This window comes from Carassius gibelio, chromosome B3 (genome assembly GCF_023724105.1).
Source record: "Carassius gibelio isolate Cgi1373 ecotype wild population from Czech Republic chromosome B3, carGib1.2-hapl.c, whole genome shotgun sequence".
Classification (NCBI taxonomy): domain Eukaryota; kingdom Metazoa; phylum Chordata; class Actinopteri; order Cypriniformes; family Cyprinidae; genus Carassius; species Carassius gibelio.
Genome location: NC_068398.1, coordinates 52,072,319 through 52,089,751, shown reverse-complemented (window position 1 = coordinate 52,089,751; position 17,433 = coordinate 52,072,319). Strand labels below are relative to the sequence as shown.

The 17,433-nt window shown below is 39.7% G+C and overlaps 2 protein-coding genes and 1 long non-coding RNA gene across 4 annotated transcripts in view; 1 reads left to right on the top strand and 2 right to left on the bottom strand.

Moving 5' to 3' along the window:
• LOC127951901 (patched domain-containing protein 3) overlaps positions 1–17,433 on the bottom strand; it is a 126,378-nt gene that overhangs the window by 105,142 nt on the left and 3,803 nt on the right. The window contains exons 2-5 of the mRNA XM_052550036.1: positions 15,015–15,904; positions 14,555–14,682; positions 14,317–14,462; positions 11,614–13,321 (exon numbers count right to left, since the gene is read on the bottom strand). Of these exons, the coding sequence (XP_052405996.1) occupies positions 11,685–13,321; positions 14,317–14,462; positions 14,555–14,682; positions 15,015–15,707 (2,604 nt within the window). The 5' untranslated portion in view covers positions 15,708–15,904 and the 3' untranslated portion in view covers positions 11,614–11,684. The remainder of the gene's footprint in view (positions 1–11,613; positions 13,322–14,316; positions 14,463–14,554; positions 14,683–15,014; positions 15,905–17,433) is intronic.
• Positions 1–17,433, bottom strand: part of LOC127951902 (patched domain-containing protein 3-like) — a 126,378-nt gene that overhangs the window by 105,142 nt on the left and 3,803 nt on the right. The gene's annotated exons all lie outside the window — the stretch shown is intronic.
• The window catches only part of LOC127951924 (uncharacterized), a 29,580-nt gene continuing 27,784 nt past the window's right edge, over positions 15,638–17,433 (top strand). Inside the window, exon 1 of the long non-coding RNA XR_008152764.1 lies at positions 15,638–15,816. This is a non-coding gene — a long non-coding RNA (uncharacterized LOC127951924). The remainder of the gene's footprint in view (positions 15,817–17,433) is intronic.

Below are 17,433 nucleotides of genomic sequence, written 5' to 3'. Positions count from 1 at the left end.
GCTTCTGACTCCAAATGAGGAGATGGCAGGCAAGTTGTGAAAAGTGAAGAGATCGCAGATCGCCTTGGTGGTTGATGTACGCAACGGTCGCATTGTTGTCCGTACAGACCAGAACGTGCTTGTTGCGTAACCTTAATCTGAAGTGCTGCAGAGCAATCCACACTGCCAGCAACTCGAGGCAATTGATATGCCACTGCAGGCGAGGCCCTATCCAGGTGCCCGACGCTGCATGCCCGTTGCACATGGCACTCCAGCCGATGGCAGAGGCATCTGTTGAAACAACAACATGCCTAGACTCTTGCAGTAGGGGAACCCCTGCCCGTAGAAAAGCAAGGTCCGAGCACGGGCTGAAGGTTTGGCAGCAGGACGGAGTAACAAAGACCTGGTGCGTGCCGTGTTGCCATGCACATCTCGGGACTCGATCGTGAAGCAAATGGTAAAGCGGTCTCATATGAAGCAACACCAGCCCGAAACATTCTGGTGTTTTCCCTCAAGGGAACAAGGGCTGCCTCAACGACCTTGGTGAAGACATGAGGCGACAGGGACAGCCCAAAGGGGGGGGACCTTGTACTGATATGCCCGCCCCTCGAACGCAAAGCGGAGAAACAGCCTGTGTCGGGGAGAATTGAGACATGAAAGTACATGTCCTTCAGGTCGACCACTGCAAACCAATCTTGTGGACGAACGCATTGAAGGACACGTCAGCTTGTGAAGGGCCCGGTTCAGGATGCGCAGGTCTAGGATTGGCCGTAACCCACCGCCTTTCTTGGGTACAATGAAGTACGGGCTGTAAATCCCCAACTTCATATCGGCTGGAGGGACGGCTCTATCACATCCTTCGCCAGCAGGACAGCGATTTCCGCTCGCAAGACGGGAGCATCTTTGTCCAGCATAGAGGTGAACCGTATGCCTCTGAACTTGGGAGGACGCTGGATAAATGCGTGATGCGACTCCTACATGGCTCCAAAGTTTGGCAGGGGGCACATAAGAAGGCAGAGCATTCTCAGACCAGGCCCTGTTAACTGCTGGCTAAATGAGAGGGGGACAGGAGTATTGAGGCAGAGCCTCATGCACTGCCATGTTGACCCTCTTGAAACCCAGAGAAACAGGAAACTGCTCTTTTATTGGATGTTTGGGTACTGCTGGCTGGGGAGCCAGTGGCGGAACAAAACAAAATGGAGACAAAAGATTCTCCACATGGCCCTCCTCAAGGGGAAGGAGCGATGTCCTCACTGTCTCCTTAAGAGCAGGAGCCCCACTTACCCTGGTGTTTTACAGGCTGGGTCGAGACAGAGAATCTTTCTTTGGGTACCAGCTCCATGGGTGCCGCTTTCCTGGTGCCAGCTCCATGCCGTGGCCAGTATGAAGGCTGCTGCTGAGGCCGGGCTGGAGCGGAGGTGGAGGCAGCAGGAGGGCGCCCTCGGCAATGAGCAGGTGGCAGGGCTGCAGCCGGCGACTGGATGACGGCAGTAGCGGGCCGCCAGTGCAGGATGTTTTTGATCTCCTCTGTCTGCTTCTTTGTGGTGCAAAACTGTTGGGGCGAAGCTCTCCACCGGCATGCCGAAGAGGCCAGCCTGGGAGATCGGAGAATCCAAGAAGTGGTGCTTGACGGACTCCCTCATATTTGCCAGGGTAAGCCAGAAAAAGGTGCCCTCCAGGACCATGTAACCTCCTCATGCACTTTCGGGAAGAATGGAACTGGAGGTGGCTGCCAACAATTGGTGTGCGGCACCCCAAAGATCTGATTATCCAGCCTTGAACATTCGGGAGATGGAGGGGCCATCCATGTCAACCAGACGCTCTCAGCGGCCCGGGCAAGCATAGCAGTCAGCTCTGGATCTGACTCGGTCAACACCACTCTCCTGGAAAGAGGTAACCCAGCCGAAACATCCTCATTTCAAGGGCCTAGCTCATCCCCCGATGCAGTGATTGACATCAGGTCATCTGCTGGTGGGCTGGATGAAGTGCTGGCCCCCGCCCTTGCTCAGCGGGTAAGTCCTCACTGTGACCCTCAGATCACCCTGGCCATGAGCCGAAGAAGTCCTCCTTTGGGCGGAGAAACTAGAATGGGTATTTGAAAAGCCAAGGAAGTTTCCCAGTGATGGTGTCAAGGCAAAAGGTATTACACAAAATATTATGGAATTCATTGCCTTAGATGATCAGCCATTCTCTGTTGTAAAAGATGTGGGATTTTCATAGACTGATCGAGCACATTGAGCCCCGTTATGTCATGCCGAGCAGATGACATTTCTCAGAGGTGTGTTTATCTGAGCTGTTTAATGTTGCTGCATATAGCTGCAGATATTTCAGCAATCAGTTTCACGATGGACATTTGGAGCTCAGACGTCAGCATTACCAGTATGCTCAGTCTAACAGCACAATGGATCGATGCTGATTTCCAGCTGCAAAAAATTCATCTCCATTCACAAGAGTTTCGAGGGTCACATACAGCAGCAGCCATTTCTGATGCATTCGCTAATATGTTCGACACCTGGCATATCGACCAGTCTAAAGTGCATGCCATTGTCATTGACAATGCAAGAAATATGACAAAAGCGATAGAAGACAGCCAGTTGAAGGGAATACGGTGATTGGCCCACACACTACATCTGGCTGTGAATAAGGGAGTGTTGTCTCAACGCAGCATAAAAGATGTACTGGCTTTAGACAGAAGAATTGTTGGCCACTTTAAACATTCTCAGCTTGCCTATTCCCGCGTGCAGTCTATGCAAAATCAGTTTGGAACACCAATAAAATGGTTCCAGCAAGATGTGAGTACGCGGTGGAACAGCACGTTTTACATGTTGTTACGGAGTGAAAACAATGAAAAGAACACTCTTAGAGTCTGTCAACACACGTTTAACTGAGATTTATTCGGATCCTCTGCACTTCATCGCGACTGTACTTGATCTGTGCTATAAAGACTATTACTTAAATAGAGCAGCGCGCACGAGAAATGATCCAGGCCGCTATGGATACGGAGAACCCGTGTGGAGACAGAGCAGCGCACGGAGTATTGCACGGAGAAGGAGATCAGAGCGCAGAAAAAAAGACTCGTCTCTCTGCACAAGATGAGGGGTATGCACCCTCATTGTCTGATATGTTCAGTGAAATCCTGCAAGAAAGTGCCTCAAATAATAATAGGTAGGCTAATCCATTCCTATTCTACTATATATATATGTGACTATCAGATTGTAGCCATATTTCTGCTAGATATCTTTTTAATTTGATAAAAATATTAATTTATTCACAGCCCTATTTAAATACACTCTCTACAATCTTTCTCAAATCTCAGGCAGATGACAAGCTCAACAGCTAGATGGTTAACCGTCTGAAGCCCGCATCCCCAGAAGTGATAATCCTCTTGCCTACTGGAGAAGTAATCACGGCCGCTTTCCTGACCTGGCAAAGATGGCAAGCAAGTACATGTCTGCTCCGTGCACAAGCACTGACAGCGAGAGAATGTTCAGTGCAGCAGCTCATGTTCTTGATGAGAAGAGGAGCAAACTTCACTGTGATAGCACAGAAGCTTCTCTTTATCCAGAAAAACCTGCCACTTTACCTCAAGAAGTAGAGTGGGCTTATCTAGTGTTTTAATATTTATTATCCACTTTACACATCTGCAATTCTTGGTGCATTTGTTGTTGTTGTTAAAGTTGTACAATTAACATATGGGCTATGGCAGTCTTTGTTTTGATACACTATTATGTTGAAGGCCTACAGAAAAAAATACTGTTGTATCTTTAAGTAGTTGCACTTGTTCTGAATGCACTTTCTTGTAGTAGTCCTTAAGAGAAAAATTTAAAATGCACTTGACCCAAATACACTTTGTTTTTATGAGAGAACATTTCATTTTAAAACCTTTCTGCAGGCCAGTAAGACCTGTACATTGTTATTTACTGTACACATGAGTGGAGTCAAGTTAAACATTTTAGTTTTATACTGCGCATTGTTGCAATGTGCTAAATAAATATTTGCATACTTTGTAATTGATTTATTCTTTGAAACTTCAATATTAATTTATGCAATTGCAATGCCTTGATTTTAGTTAAGTTAGTATGCCGTCATAGCCATAAATTCAATGGTACTAATAATTGGCATAAAAAACAAACACACACACATACAATTTTGCTCATAAGTTTACATACCCCTTGCAGGATATGCATATATTATAATAATTTTAACAAAGTAAGAGAGCTCATGAAAACGGCATGTTATTTATTTAGTACTGACTGAATAAGCTATTTCACATAACAGATGTTTATATATACAAAACAAGAAAAAATAATAACTGAATTGATAAAAATTAACCTGTTCAAAAGTTTACTTACAATACTGTGTCTCATTTCCTGGATGATTCATGTTTTGTGATAGTTGTTCATGAGCCTGCGTTGGTCCTGAGCAGTTCTGCCTGCTGTTCTCCAGAAGAATCCTCCAGCTCCTGCACATTTTTTGGTTTTCCAGCATCTTCTGCAAATTTAAACCATTTCTAAAAGTGAATGTATCATTTTGAGGTCCATATTTTCACACTGAGGGCAACTGAGGGACTCATGCAACTATCATAAAAGGTTCAAATGCTCATTGATGCTTCAGAAGAAAACAATGCATTAAATTAACATTTTACTTATTTTGTCTTCTGAGAAACATGTTACTATCTTCTGTAGCCTCTGAATGGCAGAACTAAATGAAAAAATACAATATTTTCAAAATAGAAAAATGTACACATATACATTCAAGTTTTCACCCCCTGGCTCTTAATGCATCATGTTTCCTTCTGGAGCATCAATAGCTACGTTTTACATGTATACTTTTTTGTCTTTATGATGTCATTCTAAAACTCATTCCAATTGAAAGAATTGGTGGACTGTTTACATGAGACATTATCTAATCCGATATGGTTTTTACATGTGCTTTCAATTGGAATTACTTTGTTTTATTCCTGTCAACATGGAGTTCCATATTTTCCTATGTGTGCAATTTTTATTTAAAATGTTGCTTTTAATCAAGCAACAGCATGAATTTCTAGGCATACTACTGCAGGAAGGTATGAGGAAAAGACATGCACAGGAAGCTGAACTTTTTGGTGGCTGTGCATCTCTAAGGAGCATTTCAGTTCTACCAGTTTTACCCCTCCCTCCCTCCCTCCTCCGAGCAGAAGCAGCATTGTATAGATGAAGGTCCATAGTAAGGACTGGTGGGAGCAGGTTGCATTGCTGGAATTCAGTGACCTGAAATGAAAACAAAACTTTAGCATGAGTTGCCGGTCATTCACACGTTTTTGTGGACTGGTAGAGTGATTTAAGGCTCCAGAAGAAGCAGGGTTTTAGAGTGCAAGCTAATTTCTCAATGGTTCAACAAAAAAAAAAAAAAAACATTCAAGGGAAATAAAAAGTCTCCGCGACTCTGAAAGTCTCCCTGTGAACAGTCTTCAGGCAAATTTTAAGGCCATAGTTCAGACGTGGGCCAGGCCTCCCTCCAGTTTTAGACTTCTCCTTGCTCTTATATTTTAGACATCTATCAATTAGAAATTTTAAAAAAATTGCCGCAATGGTGGAAAAAACACAAGTCTGCTACCGCGACTGTCAAGAGCGAATCGACAGTGTTTATTGTCCCGCAGCAGCTGCAGCAGTATGATCCATGCCGTCAGCAGCTAAACAGATCTGGGTTAATATGCACACATTAGGCTTAAGCTTGCCGCAAAACACCGGCAAAAGTAATTACCATTAATTTGACAGGGGGAAATAGTAAGGAGATATTTTAATAATTTAATTATAAATTAGTGATTTCTGAGTCGGTAACGCAAGTGAGAAGTTGCTAATCCTGACTTGCCATCTCCTCGTTAGACACACCTTTTGAGAGTGCATCTTTATGGATTATGATTATAATTAAAGAGTTCTTCTTATAATTTTTTTTTCATTTCGTTAAGTAGTCATTTAAAGCTTTCTATAGATATATGTATATATTGATTTATTTTGTAAAAGCACAACTTTTTGTTGACATTGTGAGTGCACACAAATAATAGACCCTTTGCAGTTACGAATTATGTATTACTCTTACTTTTATTAGCAAAAATTATGGCATAATCACTGAAAAAATGCAAGTGATCAGGCTGGCGTCTCCATGTCCTGAAGCATCTCTGCACAAACTATTGGATATAGTGCACATTTATCTGGGTCTAACCTCTTAAACATTGTTATATGCTTGAACTGATTTATATCTATAGATTTTATGTTAGGCAAGTCGTGATGATTTGACAAGGCTAAATTGATCAAACACTTGATTAACTTATAAAACTGTGGTGTTAAATGTGATGCAGTTGAAAATGCGGTTTGTGCACCTAAAAAAAAAAAGTTTGGCACATCAGTGCAAAAAGTTAGTCTAAAGTCCTGAGAAGAGACCGTCAGAAATCCAATTTGCGGTTGTTTTATACAAACTCAGCCTGTTGTGGCAAAGTAATTCGGTGGTCACAAGAGCACAGTAAAAACGTTTGTGTATATCTTCTGGAAGCGAATGATGAATGAGCCAATATGAGATCTGATATGGATGCCAAGTGAGGAGGAGGAATCCGAAATAGCATGATGATTTGAGGCAGCGCACTCAACGGCACCCACATCCCTATTCTCCCTCCGTCTGGTTATAAAGATTTTGTCTGATTATTTAAGAACTTAAAGGCTGGCCTTCATATGTTCTGTAGGCTGTAGTATGTTACAGATGCAGAAATACATTCCTTAAGCACATTAAAATTGTTCACATTATGTTTTATTTAGCGCAATTGATAAGAAACATGATGCAAACATTCTGCGTAGTTCTGAACTCTTTCAAAGAGCTCACCTAAACTCAAAAGTTTACTCCAGTTTGACATTTCAAAACAATGTTGTCACTGCCATAACCAAGACAAATTGTGGCTAGATCACTGTAAAAGCTTGATTTGGTTAACACAATATAAGAAATCATGAGTGTAAGAAAATCTAACTCGATTTACACCAACAAAATCCACAACTTTAAGGGGAAGTTGTGGCCTAATGGTTATAGAGTTTGACTCCTAACCCTAGGGTTGTGGGTTTGAGTCTCGGACCGGCAATACCATGACTTAAGTGCCCTTGAGCAAAGCACTGAACCCCCAAATGCTCCCTGGGCGCCGCAGCATCAATGATCCCCACTGATACGAGTGTGTGTTCAAAAGAAACGTTTTATGTCAACAAATGAGTATGGGTTATTTTAACCAAAGATTTTGAGGGATGACTACAATGGGAATATGTAGTCCCCATTATATTTATTTGCATAAAGTTATATGTTAATACAAACTAATCTCAATTTAAAACATTTTTTTTTCACTTTTTCAAAGTTTGAAAGCAACATTCTCACATTTTTTTTTTTAAACAAACTAATTCAGGTTTAGAGCATACCCAAAACTGAAGAATAGTTTTGCCATGTCAGCAAATGCACTTCCAGGAAACCGCTACTGGCAACACTGCGAGGGAGGCTCTGAGTAGGCCAAGTACTTTCCACTTCTACTTTCCAAGTACATGGCCAAGTACTTTCCACTTCTTGAAGGGCAACTTTTTTAACATGATGAAACGTATATGAAACACACAACATCTAACACTTAGACACATTTAATGACATTCAAAATATTCCAGAATCTTAAATAAAAAATCTTCCATACAAAACAAGGAACAAAAAAGTGACAGTGCTGTGTAATGCAGTAACATTAAGACATATGGGAAATGACATACGAAATATTTTTTTAAATATATTTAAAAGTTTTTAAACAAAACAAAAAGAAACAAAAGGTTACAATGCAGTTTAGTGCAGCACAAAATAATTTTTCATACAAGTATTCTTCAAACAAAACTGTGCCTACTCAAGTACCAAATCTGGCATCAGGGTGCCTGTCCTAGAAACAAAAATCTGTCTGCATTTATGTGTATGGTTGAGTTAGTGTGTGTGATTGTGTGAATATGTGCAGGCATTCGTTTGTGTGAAAATGTGCACATGTGTGTGTGTGTGTGTACATGTGCATGTATATGTGAATGCATGTGTGCTTGCATGCATGTTTGCATGCAAATGTGCATGTGTGTTTGGATTTGCATGATTGTGTGCGCATTATTCTGTGCAAATGTACATGCATGTGTGTGTATATGTGCATTCATGTTTGTGTGTGCGATTGTGTGCATAATGTGCATGCATGTCTGTTTGAATGTATATTTTTGCATGTATGAATGTCAATGCAAACGTAACAATGAACTTGTAAATATGTCACCTGTAAACAGTTTAAACATTTACATTTTAAAACTTGTTCTTTGTTAATTCTGTTTGGTAAACAATCATAACAATTTTTCTCCTACATTTAAACTTTTGAACCCTTCTTATGGTATGTCTGTTCTTGCTGTTGCGTTTTCCACCTGTTCTGGGATTCCTGCATTTCTTCTAGAAATGCCTGCTGATCAGCCGACCAAGTCCTCAAAACCTGATTTTGATTTGGTTCCTGTTAAAAACATACAATTTAAGTGGGTCTTCTTTACAGTGGGCACTGCCCCCAGCCCGCACGATGCTGTCCTCATCATCTATTCGTTATGGGGTTGGATTTGTCTGTGCATGTTTTTTTTTACTCTCATAGATTCTGTTACCATTGCCAAGCATTGTGGTACTGAGAGACTACAACATTCTGAAGTTAAAAAAAAAAATCATAATTTGTGTTCTACTGAAAGTCAACTACACCTTGGACGCCCTGTGGGTTAAGCAGACAATGTAATGTTATTACCTGTTTAAATGGTGTAGGGGCATATATAAATACATTTACATGAAAATTGAAGGATGTTGTATTTACTGTGAGTCAGTGGCTTTTTGGTTCAAAACCATGTTAATTTCTGCCTTACGTGGTTTCTGATTGAAAGAAGTAAAAACGGATATGATTTACTGGCAGATGATCCTGCTGTATATAAAGCAAAGTTGATTTAGTGTTGGTCTGCTTTCTGGGTTATTAACTTTATCAGGTACAGTAATCCTGACACTACAACAGCTTGAGACCCAGCAGGTTTTAAAAACACGCTGAGCACAAAGTGCTTTGATCTACTGTATAGTTCAAGTATCAAGCAGCATATGAATCTCAATCATGTTGACAATCAGCGGACAGTTTCATGCCACAATGCATGCCCAATGTATTTACTTCCTTTTACTTTACTTTGTAGAATCTTGTTTTCTAATGTTCAGAGTTAATATGTGTTGCTTGGTTATGGTTGTGTTTGTTATATTTTGCTTTAAATTCTTAATAATCTGCTTCCATATAGATCCTCGCCTCAATTGCACTTCCTTGTCCACAGCAAAATGATACAAGATCTTACTGACATAGACCCTTAATGCCTGAGTATGCACATTATTTTATGTACAACTTTGTGAATGGTCTTCTCCTGGAGGACTAGTGATAGAGACTTTACCTCCAAACCCCCACAGAAACACACCTATACCAATCAAGGTCTTACAAGGCAAACTAGAGACTTCCAGGCAGGTGTGTTGAGACAAGTTGGAGTAAAGTTGGCCATCCAGGACCAATTTTGGACACCCCTGACCTGCACAGCTAGCAGTTTGGCTATTGTCCTGTGACCATATATAATCTGTTTAGTGTTTCAGATAGTATCTTAAATCCTAAGCCTGTTTAGGGTTTAATTTAAGACAGAAGTCAGATGTCAGATAGAGCTTTATTGCCAAGGAATTTGACTTAGCAACAGGAGCTTCTGGTGCAAAAAGCATAAATAGTGCAAATATAGGCTGCATGATAGTACACAGGAATTTCATAAAAAATGTAATACTGTTAAAAGAAAAACAGAAAAGTATATATTGTATTATATTGCATTAAGGCACAGAATAGATGGATTACTCTTTAACTAATCAATGTACTTGAATGTAACTGGATTACACACAGTATTCGGAGGGTTACTTTGGAAATGAAACAGGTTAAAGATTACGAGTTACCCTATTTAAAATAAGTGGTGTAATTATTCCAATAACTTTTTTAATGTTACTGATTACATTTGATTACTTTCCTAATTACATTATAGTGTCCATTTTTTTGTAATACAATGCCTTGCGAAATTGATACTCGAAAACAAATTGTTGTTGTTATATACCGTATAGCAGTACTCAACACTGATTACTGTCAGACATTCAAAATCCTTCATCACTTAAGTTAAGATTGTAATAATTTAATTTTAAAGCACAGCCACCACAAAAATCAGACTTTAGCCAGTTTTCTTTTTCTTTTTGAGATTGTTGTATGTGTCCCTGAGCTACCACTCCGACCTGCTTAACTTCAATTAAACGCGCACTGTGTAATGTTAATGAACAAATTAAGTTATTTGATAACGATCACTGATATAACATTATGCTCTATTTGTAAAGTAAGCTATTAGGAGTGATAAGAGAGCATTCTTCTTGCGCTACGTGCAGCTGAATCAACCGCACACTTATCACAGCTGATGAAAACATTAACCTTAGAAATAAATGAATGTGAACATTGAGATTACGCCACCAAATATGGTGAAACCCGGTTGAAAGGCATACAAACATGAATGGTTATTACATTTAAAGGGCACCTATTATTACCCTTTGTACAAGATGGTCTTGGGTGTCCCCAGAATGTGTCAGTGAAGTTTCAGCTCATAATACTCCACAGATCATTTATCATAACATGTAGGATTGCCAACTTCAGAAAAGGAAAATACAGGACAATTGTGTATAATTTATTTAAAATGCCTTTCCTAATAATGTGCTAGCTAACAAGTTCTGCAATCAATGTGGCTGAAGTTTCAGAGAATTTCTCATCACACGGAAGAGAGGGTTGGGGTTAGCAGAGCTCGTTAGCATTTAAATGGGTCTCTGTGAATAGAGCTGGTTTTGACAAGGTAAAAGGGCATTGTTTTATACTACCATTAGAAAATTTTACTTTTCATCACGACCCTAAAGAATCGTATCAATTTGTGGAAAATGGACATGCAATGACCCCTTTAAAAAATAAGGAGTGGGTGGATTTTAATCATTGTAGTGTGGTTGTGTTCACACATATTTATGTCCAAACACCATGTAAAAGTGGATTTTGCGTAATAGGTGCCCTTTAAACCTATTCTGTGTCCTCAGAGAGAACAGAAACACTTTTGTAAAAGCTACTGATAGTATGCTTAACATTTCACTCCAGTGTACACGACACGTTGTTTAAACTTGTTGTGGTTGCTCATTTTGAAATTAATTAGGCAGACTATACGATATGCACAGCGATATAGATTAACAGAGCATTCAATTATCTTATATGTTGATTTCAGATGCTTTCTGAAGGATGCTGCAACTGCTATAGCAAAGTATTTGAATTTTGAGCAGCGAGCTCATTGGCTGCCTTTACAAAAAAAGAACCAATTGGTGGCACCGTGTGATAATGACATCATTATGTCAGATTGAGTTTGACCTATTGGACTGTGCCATCAGTTTCATGACCAAACTTTGGATATAAAATACTTTTGTAATAATTTTCCTAAGTAACTGTAATTTAATTACATGTTTTTTTCTCAGTACCTGTAACAGTTCAGTTACATTTATGTTGCAATTAAATTGAAACTGGAGCACAAGAGTATATACAGGAACTGATTAATACAATAACTGATAAATACATTTTACAGACAAAAATTTCAGAAATGTTACTTTAGTTCATATTCAGAATCAGGACATTGATCCTGACTCACCTGCTTAAAGTTAGTACAGACAGTCACCTCAGTGTATTCTGTTAGATTTTGTTTTCTTTCATCACTTTTACAACAAGTGCCGAGGAAGGTGAGGAACACGGGTATGAATACGATGCCATGGACGGCCCCAAACAGAATGACTAAGAACATGATTTTAAAGAATGTCCTAAAGATGTAGCTCTTGGCAGCCGCGAGCACCACCACACCTGCGATAGTGGACATGGCACCCTGAATGATCGGATAGCCTAATTTATTAACGGCATCCGTAACTTTCTCATTTGCGGAGGATTTTTCACTTGACACAAAAGCGTAAGATATGTGAGCAGAGAAGTCCACAGAAAACCCGATACAGATAACAAGGTTAATCATAGACACAGAGTCTAAACTAACATCCCATAATGCCATGAAACCGGCCACACCCACGATGACAGATGCGATAGAAAAGGTCACCCAAAGAGAGCAAAGAGGGTTTGGGATCAGCAGGAGTGAAATAACTAACATCGCACATGTAGCAACTACTATATTTTGGATTGTATTACTGATGATGACGGCATATTGGTCGAAATAGATGAACGCAGGGTGGTACACAATCAGATCAACTGGTGGCTGCAAATTTCCACATTCGACTGCAGTTTCTCTAAACGCATTCAGCATGTTCTTCTCATCGATCGCTGTGCTGATGTTCACCGTTTGAATGAACACACGTGATGCATGAATTTGATTGTTAGTGAAATTAAGATCTTGTCTAAAACCAGACCGATTAAGAACTGCACTTAAATGACTTTTGAACTGTGTTTCATTGTCTAAATTGAAACCAGCATGCAGTCCAAACTGCATGTATGCACTCAGCCAAGAAATAGGTGGAATATCTGAATCTGCCATTGTCAGATTTTGAAAATTTTCCAAACACAAGTCAAGACTTTTGCGAGCAGTTGGGTTCCAGTACTGAAAATGCTCATCCTTTATAACTAACATGACATTAGGACCAAAATTAAAGAAGAATTCATCATCATTGTCATAGTAATCACCAACATATGAACCGTCTGCCGCTAAATGTTTCAGATCTAGACCTTCCTGTATATGGAAGCATCCATAGATACTGACTGCCAAATAGCCAGCATAGATCAGACACACGAGCATCTTAACCCACACTCTTGTCAGAAAAGGTCCATAATACTTTTTAAAGAATGAATCAACTGGCATTTCAAATTCCTTATGTGTGACTTTATCATACGCCCCACCAGCACAACAAACATTATCATCACCGATGGCTTCTGGGACTTTCATGCAGGTCAGCCAGTGTCTGTTGCCTTTCTCTCGTTTTCCATTCAGTGCAAGACACGCGCCAAAGAAGGTGATGTTGAAGATGTAACAGAACAGAAGAGCTGTGCTGGTGTACATACAGAAAGACTGAACCGAGCGGAACGGAGTGAGGAGACCGATGTAGAAAGCCAGCACATCAGTCAGTGTGGTGATTGTGATGGACACAGCGGCCTCCTTATACGTTTCTGCTAAGCGAACCTCAACTTCTTTATCAACTTCAGTCTTCTGCCAGCTGGAGATCATAATGAACATATCATCAACACCAACACCTGTAGGAAAGCAAAGACTGTGAGCCTAGGAACATCAGCTGTGGGATGCCTTTTAGGTGAAAGAAAAGAATGACACATAGGCTAGCCACACAATTGAAGATTTTAAGGCCGATTTACACTTGAACAATCGGGGGGAGTGTCCCGATTCAAGGCTTGTCACAAACCAATTTTTGTTAAAAAAAATCCTCTATTGTGTTGGGTCATTACGATTTTTTTTATTTGTTCCCAATCGAGACGGAGCATCCCCAAACTCAAACTGTAAATATCAAACTTGAGTCTCTGTGAGATCTCATATCACTGTGAAACTAGGGCTGCACGATGTGTTGTTTAAGCATCGATATCGCGATGTACAAATCCACGATAGTCACATCGCAGGATGTGCGATGTAGGCTGTCGTAGTTGGTCCGTTATTCATTAACTGTATGGCCCAAAGAGCGCGCGCCCACGTTAACAGGTTAGAGCTAGCAGACTGCCTGCATGAGATGCGCGTCGGCGCGGAAAACACGTGCATGCTAGAAATAGACCCGACGCCTATTTATATTGCACCTGTCACCGGCCTGAGAGAGAGAGCGCGCAAGGCTGCAAGGCAAAGCCCCGGCTGCACGCTCAATGTCTTCAAACAACACGAGCCTGTCTTGCTCTCTCTCCCTCATGCATATTAATCAATTGACACGATGGTGTCGATGTTTAAATCAAATGAGAATGTAAGTTTGCTCACCCCATTTTTGTTTGTAAGAATATTTTTTTATTTCATATCGCAATATATATCGCCGAAAAATAAAATATCGCAATGTACATTTTTCCAAATATCGTGCAGCCCTATGTGAAACAATCAACAAGTGTGTGGTCTCGTGGTCTGGTTGAATTGTCTAGTGTGCACATTCAGAGGATTATAAGGCTAAAAGCTGGATGAAACTGTCTTCATGTCTGTGGTCTATGATTGTGATTTAAAAGAGTTAAGATTTGAAAATCATCTAGTGTGTCCCAGGCCTTACCAAGAATCAGAAAGGGGGCTGAAGCCACGGTCATGGCAAACGGCATCCCACAGAAAAGCAGCAGTCCAAAGCTGGCCAACACCGCCAAACCAGCGGAGATGACACCGAATGTTGCCACCCACACCTTCGTCCTGACACAATCTAACCTGTTAATGGACACAAGGGATAAATTACATAACATAATTACATAAGTGGTAGAATTAATAGTGCTTATGTGATTATTTTTAATTCTTTATACCTCAAACAAGACATAACCGAAATTGTAATGGCCAGGAAATATGTAAAAGAGAAGAGGGGGATGACAGATTTGGAATTGGTCTCCAACTCATTTTGTCTTGATACTGATGTAAAGTAGGACACATGGACCTGTGGGAAAAAAGAACTAATTCTTAAAAAATTACAACAGACATGAAAAGCAAAAAATAATATATATATATATATATATATATATATATATATATATATATATATATATAGACACACACACACACGCGTGTATTCAGTTGATTAACTCAGCAAATTTGAATTGCTGTCCTAATTATTTTGGTGCTCGACTTGTGGGAGATAATTAAAGTAATGAGGTGCTTTTACACCAACAATGGTCATTAGGTGTATATTTACATTACATTTAGCCGACACTTTTATCCAAATCTATGTGTAGATATAACTCATTATTCACAATAATTTATTCTACTTACCATTTTCTGTTCTGTGTTGTTTGAGAGGAGTTTTAGAAAGCCATTAAGCCAGACAGAGGTTTCATTTGTCTTCTGCTCATCTAGAAAATAAAAAAGCCTGACCGCTTTTGCACTGGTTATCTCTGAGCTATTTGGCTTTAGCTCTACACCACCAATACTTGCTCCCAAAAATATGCCATTATTCATAGGATATGTTATAACTGAAGAAACTACTTTAGTAGCCTTGTAATTTAAAATGTCTAAAATTGCATTTGATATGCACCTTCCCTTGGTTTTGGCACAGAGGTTCTCAAAAGTGTGCCCTATATCTAAACTTTTCACTTGTCTGTCCAACTCAATTATGTCTTTAAAAGCTGCTTCAGTAAATATATTTTTTCCATGCAAGTCTGTGATGATCAAAGAGGCATAAGTGCCTTCAGACACGAGCCGTAGCTGAGAAAACTCTTCAGACTGGGGGAAATTTTCCACCACAATCGCCCTCTCCATCTTGGCAGGTCCATTGACAGGCGTGAACTGGTCTTCAATATCATTTGCCTTCATCTCCTTAAGAAACATGAAACCAGCTCCAAGGACAGCAGCTACACATATAGCTACTAAAATAAACACACTTGGATATCTACCAACAAAACAACCAAGTTTTGCAAAGGCCAGCGCCAGAGGCCTTTCGATGCAATCCGTTTTGCACTTTGCCATCGTCTATTTTCACTTCAGCGGTCTTGTCCTTCTTCAAAGCCCCAGCAACACCCTTTGTAGAGAAGAACCTCTGGATTGTTCAGATAGTCTATGAAAACTGGTGACTACGGTAAGTGAGTAAGGGCTCGGAGAGTTGCATCAAAAAAATGTGAGCAATTGGGCTGCACAAGGTATAAGTCTGTTGGTGTGTATGTGGTCTGAAACAGATAGAAATTGTGAAAATTAGATATAAAGAATATTACAATACTTTAGTGAAATTGCTACAGTTATTAAACATTTCTTTACATAAACAAAAAACCAATTGCCTGAAATTTGCTGACAATTCCACAACTATGATAGCGCAGCATGTCAAAATAATTTTAATATAGCTAACAGATCAACATTTAACGCAATCTAGCATGTGTCTTGAGAAACTAGTATGTTACATACTACATAGATTAACAAACAACATCATATTGGGCAAATACAAACTTAGTAAATGATTGCAACATGGTGTCTTTTAGGGGTGACCCCAAATAGTTGACGAATCAATGCTTTGATTCGAGGAGCCTGATTCGACTACCAATCTAACAGTCGAATATTCGCAGGGTGTTATTGATTATGCTATTTAACTATATGGGGGAGCTCAAATGTCTGATTTCACATAGAACTACCGGTTTTCTCACAATAAGTTAATATACAGCCTATTATGATAAAGCTGTAAGAATCTGAAAAGAAAGAAGCTTCAAATTAATATTTTAAAGTGCGTGAATAAATCCACCCCTATAGATTTATGCTTCACTTTCCATAATCCGTGACCGACAGAGGAGCATCTTGGCGGATATAAAACTTTACCAAGACTCAAACTGACACAGACAGAGACTGGATTTTTCCGAACAGGTAAGGTACAAGTGATTTCAAAACATTTCAGCCAGTATATATATACATCGTGGATATATTATTTACCTGATATAAGATGCATTTGGTTTTGAGTCAAACGCTTTATTGTAGTACTACAGTGATATCTCGGTAGCACTTTATTTTACAGTCCTGTTCCTCGTTCACATACTATGTACTTATTATAGTAATTACAATAACTATGTAATAACTAGGTTCTAACCCTGAACCTACCCCTAAACCTAACCCATGTAGTTACCTTGTATTACCAGAACTTTCTTAGATAAATACACTGTAAGTACACGATAAGTACATGTTAGTACACGTACTGTAAAATAAAGTGCAACCGATATCTCTTCAGCGCACAGCGCGAGCAGGTCAAACTACAATGCAGACAGAGTTGGGTAGTAACGGATTACATGTAATCTGGATTACGTAATCAGATTCCAAAACTCAAGTACTTGTAATTAGAGTAAACTACTTTTTAAAATACTCTTAATCAGACTACAGTTACTTTTTTATGGATTACATGATTACATATTATTTATACAATGGTAATAAATCGTTCACAAATCATTGATTCTCCTAAGTTTCTTTTATTTTTTACGTTTATATTTTTTCCTAATAAACCTGCCCCTTATATACGTCCGTGATTCTTCGAGTTTTACCGGCATAGAGGGGGAGGGGTGTCAGAATCATACTCAGAAGAATATGGAGGGGAACCTCTTTTACTGTCTATGAGGTGAACGCAGTCTTTAATCACTGGATGTTCAGACATTATTATTATTATTTTTTTAAAGACATGGCAAAATGTCACTATTCATTGTAAACTCTGCCTTCCATGGACTAA